Source organism: Adiantum capillus-veneris, chromosome 1, assembly GCF_014529385.1.
Source record: "Adiantum capillus-veneris isolate H3 chromosome 1, ASM1452938v2, whole genome shotgun sequence".
Classification (NCBI taxonomy): domain Eukaryota; kingdom Viridiplantae; phylum Streptophyta; class Polypodiopsida; order Polypodiales; family Pteridaceae; genus Adiantum; species Adiantum capillus-veneris.
In genome coordinates this window covers 102,830,904-102,839,799 of record NC_140931.1, presented here as the reverse complement: position 1 = coordinate 102,839,799, position 8,896 = coordinate 102,830,904, and the positions used below count along the sequence as shown (strand labels likewise).

At 42.2% G+C, this 8,896-nt stretch overlaps 1 protein-coding gene across 3 annotated transcripts; it reads left to right on the top strand.

The window, feature by feature from the left end:
- The first annotated feature begins 2,876 nt into the window (after positions 1–2,876).
- Positions 2,877–8,577, top strand: LOC147465287 (U-box domain-containing protein 6-like). 3 transcript variants are annotated; one of them, XM_086519266.1, is made up of 8 exons: positions 3,278–3,424; positions 3,518–3,703; positions 3,789–3,954; positions 5,153–5,221; positions 5,359–5,541; positions 5,704–5,811; positions 6,092–7,311; positions 7,403–8,577. In XM_086519266.1, the coding sequence occupies exons 4-8, from the start codon at positions 5,174–5,176 to the stop codon at positions 8,196–8,198; spliced, it is 2,355 nt and encodes a 784-aa protein (XP_086375392.1). In that variant the 5' UTR covers positions 3,278–3,424; positions 3,518–3,703; positions 3,789–3,954; positions 5,153–5,173; the 3' UTR covers positions 8,199–8,577. The 3 variants fall into 3 exon arrangements, with proteins under 3 accessions (XP_086375397.1, XP_086375389.1, XP_086375392.1); XM_086519263.1 differs by lacking the exons at positions 3,278–3,424; positions 3,518–3,703; positions 3,789–3,954 and adding an exon at positions 2,878–3,271; XM_086519271.1 differs by lacking the exons at positions 3,278–3,424; positions 3,518–3,703; positions 3,789–3,954; positions 5,704–5,811 and adding an exon at positions 2,877–3,271.
- Positions 8,578–8,896: the final 319 nt, after the last annotated feature.

Genomic DNA, 8,896 nt, shown 5'->3' with positions numbered 1-8,896 from the left:
ATGTGAATGATCTTGTGATTACAGGTAGTCATGTTGAGCACATCCGCAGTACTATGGAGACCTTGGCTAAGGACTTTGAAATGATAGATCTCGGCTTTGCTTCACTACTTTTTTGGATTGAAGATATGGCAGACAAAGGGGCGTATATTTGTCTCTCAACAGTGCTATATCCAAGAGTTGTTCTAGAAGCATTTGGTATGACTGAGTGAACCTATCTCAACCCCTATGGATCCCAATCAGAGGTTGTCATAGTATGACCCCTTGGATGTAGTGGATGCTATAAGTATTGAAAACTGGTCAGTTCTTTTATTTGGGTTCTCAACACCTGATTTGAGTTTCCCGGTGGGACTTCTCAATTCTTTCAATAGAGACCTACCAAGTCACATTTGAAATAGGCTCTTTGAACTTTGTGGTATTTAAAGGCGACCAAGTCATTAGGCATTCGCTATGCGGCTGGAGGAATAGACTCCAAGATCATTCTACGAGGATGGAGTGATTCAGATTGGGTTGGAGATCTAGATGGACAATGGTTGACTACAGGTTACACCTTTTATTTTGGCTTAGGATCGGTTTCATGGAGTAACAAGAAACAACCGACAATTGCCTAATCCTCCCACAGAGGCAAAGTACATGGCTGTTTGCAGTGCTCCATGTGAGTCAGTGTGGTTACAGAGGCTACTTTCAGAGATGGGATTTCCCCAATAGACAACCATGATGTACTCTAACAACCAGAGTTGTATAGACATTGCAAGGAACCCAAAACAAGCATATAGAGATACACTACCATTTTGTTCGTGAGAAGACCAAGGATGGCTCTATTCGGCTAGAGTATATTTCGACATCAGATAACCTTGTTGATATCTTCACTAAACCTCTTCCACATGCAACATTATCCTCTCATGCTAGCTCCCTTGTACTTGTTTCTCATCCACGAGTTGAGAGGGGGTGTTAGAGTTTATATCCCCGTTTGGTGGTGGCTCCACTATCTCCCAAGAGCAGATTAGGGAGTGAGGGCTATTTTGTGGCTATGCCTGGCTATATGTGATGGAGACAAACCTTTTCTTGGTGGTGCACTCCACGGTGTTGCCCACCCGGTAGGCTGACATGACGCGAGACCCCAGTTCCTAGGGTTCTCGGGGTCATAGTCTTGAGTCTTCTGCGGTTTTGCTACTAAATATGAGTCCCCAAGTTAATTTTAGCGAGTTTACACACTTATTAGCATTTTTTGGCCATTTATCAAGATCATGGGGTTTTTGAGCAGGTAGTGCAATTTTAGCAATTTCCTATATATGCAACCCCCCGTGTACTTTTTGGCACGTTGTTCAATGTAGAGTTCAACGTTGTTCAATGCAGAGTTAAAGTTTTGGACACACACACACACACTCTCTCTCTAGCGTTTTTGGCACGTTGTTCAATGCAGAGTTCAACGTTTTGGACACACACACTCTCTCTAGCGTTTTTTTCTTGCTAGCGTTTTCTATGTTGCGGTCTCTCTCTCTCTCTCTCTCTAGCATTTTTCATCATCATCTCCTCTCTCTCTCTCTCTCTTTAGCGTTTTTGCATAGCGATCTCTCTTCCTCTTGCTAGCTCTCCCTCTCCTTGCCGTGTAGACACCCTACACAACACATGATTGCCTGTAGGTGGTTCCCGTCCCCGTACGGTGGGTGGTTCGTGCTAAGAGCTTGTGTATGAGGAGATCAATCACGATAGATTCGAGATCCATTGGTTGCCCGGTCGTAAGAGGAGGTTTGCTCGCGATTGCAGACAAGATCATCACCCGATTCACCCTTTTTCGATGTACCTTTGACACTCTAAACCAATGGTGCCTAGATACCCCTAGATTCCCTTACTCCAGTTTTTGGACAACCTTACGCACGCACCTTTTGAAATAGAAGGCATAGGTGTTTTTTTTTGGCTGTTACACACATATAGATACATACATAAGTATAGGTGCAAAGAGTATGGCTTGAAGAATGGAGTGAAAGGAGACAAGACACTCTCCTTCGTTTACACCACGTTAAAAGGAGAAACATTTTTTGGTGCCCCACTCTTGGAACTGTGTTTTTGGTTATTCAAGGTGCCCCTCTCTTGGCTTGGAAGACACTCAATTGAGAGTTTAGAGGCTACATGAGGCCTCCTCTTAGCCTCTCATTTAGGCTATGATCGTCACCCTTAGCATTGGAGTACTCCCAAGCGTTTGCTAAACCAATAATAAACCATCCTTGGCCCTTAGAACATGTGCATCTTACACCCGGTCTCTCTAAAATGGCCAATGTAGAGAGGAAAAAGCTATACATGAGTATTAGGAGTCAAATATGTAGTTCAAAACTAGGTTTGTGATGACAAGTTTTTCATTTTACCACATTTATTCTATATCATTTGCAACATCTGAGATTTTGGATGTTTGGAGAGTCTGTGTGTATTGGGCCGTTGTACAATGGAGACAATGCAAGTTCATATTGGTGGTTAGACGCACATACACAAACAACTTGACCATGTAGTGAAGATCTTTTCGAGACCGCCAATATTCTTTTTTTTTTCCAAAACTCACAATTGTGAGTGAATTATATTGATCAACCCAAAAAATTACAATGTCTTGTCATGCTCGTGTTGAGCCATGACATCATCCAAGGACCATAATTACATCGACAGCGATCCCAACCAACTCATCCCCTTATCCTTGATACAAAAGGTCCATTATCATGTTCTTCTGAGATCTTTTAAATACCGACCGCCAATATTCTTGATGAGCTCCATGTTAACATGTCACTTGCGATAGCAACAAGGAGGGTACTATAATCGAAAAATAGATGATGGGCAGAATGTGTTGGCTAAAGTTCACAAAAGTGAGTTCCTTAAACATTGCAGAGGTTAGCAACTAGTGGTCACATGGGATGCAAGGTGTTAGAATTGGAACATGATCTTTCGTAGTTAGGGGCAGTTCAAATGACAAGTCGATCTCATCAACAAGCACAAACTTAGGAAGAGGGAAGAGGGGAGAGGTTTTAAAATGAAGCCAACATATGGGAGGGCTTTTTCTTATGAGGTCACGTTTGTATTATTGTCTTTCCTTACTGTTTTGTGCACCATAGCTTAGCTACAACCACAGACCATCTGTTCTCGCTTCACCCACCTTCAAGCTTGGTTTTGCCGTACTTTCCTCGTTCTGCATTCCCTCTCAGAACCAGGATCTTCTTTTCCTTTGCTTCGAAGGCTTCATGGAGCCGGAAGATCCGATGCTTGTGTGGGTGCAAGCTTCTCAAGCTAATTGGTACCCTCTCTCTCTCTCTCTCTCTCTCTCTCTCTCTCTCTCTAACACACACACTGCGCTTTTCTTCCCCCGAATTCAAGGCCTTGGTGAGCTCCATTTTGCCTTTCTGTGGCAGCAATGTGTCTAGCAAATTGCGCATGTGAGGCTAACCAGGTGAATTTACGAACATTGTGGGAGTTTTTCCTTATAATGAGGCTGATGAGAGTCCGTTACAAATTTGAAAATGCTTGGGTTATGGTGTCACAGAGGTCGGTTTTCTGAGATGGCTAGCAAAGGTTCAGGGAACTGTAGCCGTCAAATGTTATGGCACTGTTTGTTGCTAGGAGTTCAAGCATTTGAATTGTGCGGGAGATCTACCACTATCTTTTGGTTCTCTGTGCTGGACTCTGGAGAGTGCAGTAGATCTGTCCACATGGGCGCCCTTGATAATTGGTTGGTGTGCTCGAGGAAATTTGGTTGGAATTTGTAAATAACCTATATGTAAACTAGCTTGTGATTTGTGTGTGTGGATATGCAGAGATTCGCTTGTTTCTGAAAAGTTACAATATGCAAAGAACCGATTTGGCAATTAGGTTGCAGTACGTTGCCTTCTGGGTCCACAGAAAAAATGGTTTTCGTGTGATGATTTGCGGCAGGGCACATTTTCACATTGTTAACAAGAGTTACATCTCAAAGTCATCACGGTGAGAAAACATGGTTAGGCTTTTCATTCGGAAATTGAGCTTGATTGTGTCAGTAGAGTACAGAATGTTTTAGAGACTCTCTGTCTCAAGAAAGCTGTCAAGAACCAGCTTGGCTCCTGTGTGTGGCATTTGTGTCTGTCCAGTCTCCAGTGAATTGGAGCTCGACATCATTCCACATTGTTCTGGAACATATACAATCTAAAAACTGACAAGAACATGGTCCGTCCCTTAATCAGATCTTGAGTGTCTAGAAGTTGAGCAGAGTGCTTCATGTTGAAAAAACTTTTGAAGGTAAAATTGGCATATTACAGTTTTGACTGCAATAATACTGATATATGGACTTTAACCAGGCATTCAGCCTTCACTTGGCGATTGGTTTCATTGTTCTCCGAGGTCTATCAACTGCCCGCTTTGCACAGTGCATACTGTGCTAAATAGACCATATTTTACTTTAGTTTCTGTCAATTTACCAAGTGGCTCATGGATAACTTAGTTTGCTTCTTTGCATTGGTATTTGGATGAGTGCTTGTTGCGAAGTGACTCAATGAAAGAAGAGTAACAATTTAGATGATGATAAGGATCTGTTTTAGTGTAGTCTGGAACCTTTCAAATTTTCTCAAGGATCAGTGCAATAGGCTACAGTGTCCTGAACTTGTAACTTATTACATAGGTCTCTCTCACTTCACTTCACCCCCTACCTCCACCACATTGTAACGCTCTGGTCTCATAGGTCATTTTGGCCTTTTGAAGACGTTAATTTAACATTTCATTTCATTTTCATCTCTCTCTCTCTCTCTCTCTCTCTCTCTCTCTCTCTCTCTCTCTCTCTCTCAGCTATCCCAGCAAGCCGCCCATTTCTTTGCTTAGTTCACATCGACCAGTCTAGGATCCCATAGTATATATCTTTGTTTTGTACTGTTGTTATTTTGTTACTCTGACTTTGTATCAGATCCACCACCTTGTAACTTTCTGGTCTCATAGGTCACTATGGCCTGTTGAAGATGTTAATATAACATTTCATTTCATTTCATTTCTCTCTCTGTGTGTGTGTGTCCCTACAGATGCTAGTCACAAGGGTAAGTTCTATAAAGCAAAGTTGGATCTTTCTTTAGCTCAGCACTTATAACTTCATTGTTGGCACTTATGGTTTTTTGTGACAAAGGAGATGTTTGACAGGTAACTTTTACTGCACTGGCAGGTTATTTTCTTGATTGATCAAATGGAGGTAATTGAAGAGCATGAAGTCTTTATTCTAGCTGAACGAAAGGTTAGCCGTCCCTTTTTTTGCAGAATATTGATGTTTTGCCATTCATCAGGAATGAGAAAATAGCTCCTGCTGTAAAGGACATTGCTTCATCTATGTCGTTTTTGTATAGTGCTGATCTCTACTGGTCTTCATGATAGATGTACGAGGAGATGTGCCGCAAACTTGCATTGCTTGTGCAGAAGATCTTAGATGTCTTTCCTACACTCGAGGCATTACAGCCTGAGAAGTCTGGCATGCAAGCTTTATGCGAAGTGCAGTGGGCGGTGGACAGAGCCAAGTCTTTTCTTCAACGAGTGGTCAATTCTAGTACATTGTACCTGGTAATTCTTGCCTTGCCTTAGATTTCTTGTTTTTCTGATTGACAATTTTATGTGTTGAATAATGTCTTTCTTCAGCAATAGTGACGGACACATTGCATATAAATGCCAGCATAGTCATGTGTGTTTTGTGTGTTGGCATAACTTAAATTTGCTATCATTCAGGCGATCACAAGCGACTCTGTTGCTTCAAAATTTGAGAAAGTGAAGGAGTGTCTTGATCAGAGTTTGAGGCGTCTAGAAGCTAATGTTCCTGATGACCTTGCTCAACAGGTAATCCATTGATTAGAGCAGAGGATTCACTTCTGATCTTGAATAGAAATTTCTTGATTCCAGTGTAAGCAAGTGCACACTACCTTTAGGAACATAATATTAGTCCCGAGAAACATGCGCCACTAGGCTTTCATGAACTAAAGCCTCTATAGCCTTAATACACTTCATACTCACATCTTTAGATTCCATACTCATTAGCATTGATTATCTACCAGAATGACCGTGGGATGTCTTTATTTAGAAATCATAAATGATGTACCAGCGAATATGTGAAATGCAGGTAGCCCTTTGCATTGCTGGATTGCAAGAAATGACCTTTGAAAGTGATGCATCAGACGAGGAAGCAGGCAAGGAGATAGTTTCCCTGCTACAGAAGGAAAAAGAGGATCCTGGTTTCAATGCAGAAACTGAACTTGAGGTTTTTGACCTGGTCATGGTGAAATTGGGCATCAAATCAGACAAGGCAGTTTCTGCAGAGAAACGTGCGCTGCGACGTCTTCTCCATAGGACACGCAAAGAAGAAGACAAGAAGAAGGAATTAATAGTGCTTTATTTGTTACATCTTCTAAGGAAATATAGTAAAGTGTACAAGCTTGCAATTCTAGAAGAAGGCTCTGCTGCAGAAGCAACAAGCTCTTGTCCCCCTTCGCCATCTGAGCGGGGCTCAGAAGCTAGCACGAGTGGGCGGGATAGTGATTATAGCTCGGAGCTTTGCTTCTTTGAATTCTACCCTAGAAGAGCAGGGAATGGCCTCAAAGAGGGTTTAAGTTGTTTGCGTCATTCGTTTATTCCGCCTGAGGAATTCAGGTGTCCCATTTCTTTGCAGCTCATGTCAGATCCAGTTATTATTTCATCTGGGCAGACATATGAGCGTGTTTGCATAGAGAAATGGTTTGAAGAGGGACATGATACCTGTCCGAAAACACAGCAAAAGCTTGCACACCTGGATGTTACCCCAAATTATTGTGTGAAGGGTTTGATCATGAGTTGGTGCGAGAGGCATTCAATTCCAATCCCTACTCCTCCATCACCGCCCCCTTCACCGGTAACAAGCTGGAATTGCACATCTTTTTCAGATTCTCTTCCAGTGAAGCCATGTGTGTCTGTCTCACAATCAGACCTCACTTTGTCACCCCCAAGTAATACTATGGTCACGATGAGCCCAAGGCTTGATCCACAAGGAATTAATAAGTGTCCTGCTCGAGATTTACCTTCTGATTTGAGGGGAGGAAGGTTGATGGAAAGACTTGATGAGTATGCAAGGGTCCTTTGTAAACCTTCAGAGACGATTCGTGCTTCTGCTCGTTTTCAACAGCTAAAAGCTGCTGAGGAAATTCGACACTTGTCGAAGGACAATGCAGATGCTAGGCTATATATAGGAGAAGCAGGGCTAATTCCGGCTTTAGTGGATTTTCTGGGTGCAGCAGTTAAATCTGAAGATGAGGATGCCCAAGAGACCTCGTGCCTTGCCTTGCTGAATGTAGCCATCAATAATAACAGGTATTTGCAACAATGCAGTGGGTTTTCCTTATGCTTTAAATTTTACTATCTGATGGAAGGTACTTATTTTCTTTTTATTGTATTTTGACAGAAACAAAGCAGAGATAGTAAGCGCTGGGGCTGTTTCAATTTTGTTGAGAATACTTGGTTTGGAGTCATCTTTGGCAGTCAGGGAAGCGGCTATTGCTGTCTTTTTAACGGTGTCCTGTTTGGATGAGAATAAACCTGCCATTGGCTCCTCAGGGGTGGTTTCACACTTGGTCGGTCATCTGGATACTGGCTCAACTCAAGGTGTGAAGGATGCGCTCACCACTTTGTTCAACTTGAGTATATTTGCAGGGAATCATACTTGTCTACTCAAAGATGGCACTATTCCAAAGCTATTCAATCTACTCAATCTGGGTGATGTTGAATTGATGGAGAAGTGCATTACCGTCCTATATAATCTCATGTCCATTGAGGAGGCACATAAAGTTATCGCAGAAACCGATGGCTACGTGTCAACTTTAGCAGAAGTTTTGGATAGTGGCTCCCAGAAGGAAAAGGAGCTAATTGTTGGAATTTTTCTTGCACTATGTAGTAATAGCCATGACTACACCCAATTAGTCCTAAGAGAAGGCGTGATACCATCACTTGTCATGCTCTCTGTCAATGGAAGCGCCCGAGGTAAAGACAAAGCACAAAAATTATTGCAGCATTTTCGCGAGGAACGACAGAAGGATTGTTTGTGGAACGATGCCTCACTAGCTCCCTCTTCCCCCGAGTCTCTCAGTAGCAGAGACTTGCAAGGAAAATCGGATAAAGGGTTCTTCAAAAAGAAACCTGGATCTGGAATATCCTTTGGTTTCTTCCGAAAGTCAAAATCCTTTTCATTCTATCATTGCTGATTGTACCATAGTTTACTTGAGGAGAGCATGTAGAGTTGAAGCTCTCCCTTTGTGTAAAATCAGTCATCATGTCCACTATCTGAGAGTAGGCTCTTGGTGATTGCAAAGATTTTGTTTTATGGGCGCGTGTATATAAAAGAAGGAAGTTTTGGTATAGTCTCTGTGTGTTTTGATGGGACTAGCACCACATTGTAGAGGGGCCAGTTACCGATTACAGCATGAATACTAAAGCAAGGACAACACTCCAAAAATCATGAAGATGTCTCAGAAAAATTTCTTGTTTCGTAAATCCTTTGATGTACCTGCGGACTTTGGTGCTATGGCATCACTTTGATGCCACAGTATCTGTTTTTGCCTAAACATGGAAGCTTTGGCGCGATGGCGACGCTTTGTTTTGTAAATCCTTTGATGTACCTGCGGACTTTGGGGCTATGGCACTTTTGACGCTACAGGATCTGTTTTTGCCTAAACATGGAAGCTTCTTTCGATGTGTTTTTCTTATCTTTTTTTATGTCTAATGAGTGCAAAGCTGTGAACATCTTTACTTTTTGTTGGTCATTTGTGAAACAGGAAGTTGAAGGCTTCAATGATTGCCTTTATCTGTTATGCAAAGGCCAAGTGTAATACCTGCATACATGATGTGGAAATGGTGTTACTATCAAACACGCACTTTTGTTTTTCACAGTTTGCTGTACTTG

What these genes read in the sequence shown, in the direction of transcription:
- LOC147465287 (XM_086519263.1), top strand. Translation starts at nt 5,174, where the DNA reads ATGGAGGTAATTGAAGAGCATGAAGTCTTTATTCTAGCTGAACGAAAG. An exon ending in TTATTCTAGCTGAACGAAAG is followed by an intron (nt 5,222 to 5,358) that starts GTTAGCCGTCCC and finishes TCTTCATGATAG; the next exon opens with ATGTACGAGGAGATGTGCCG. An exon ending in GTAGCCATCAATAATAACAG is followed by an intron (nt 7,312 to 7,402) that starts GTATTTGCAACA and finishes GTATTTTGACAG; the next exon opens with AAACAAAGCAGAGATAGTAA.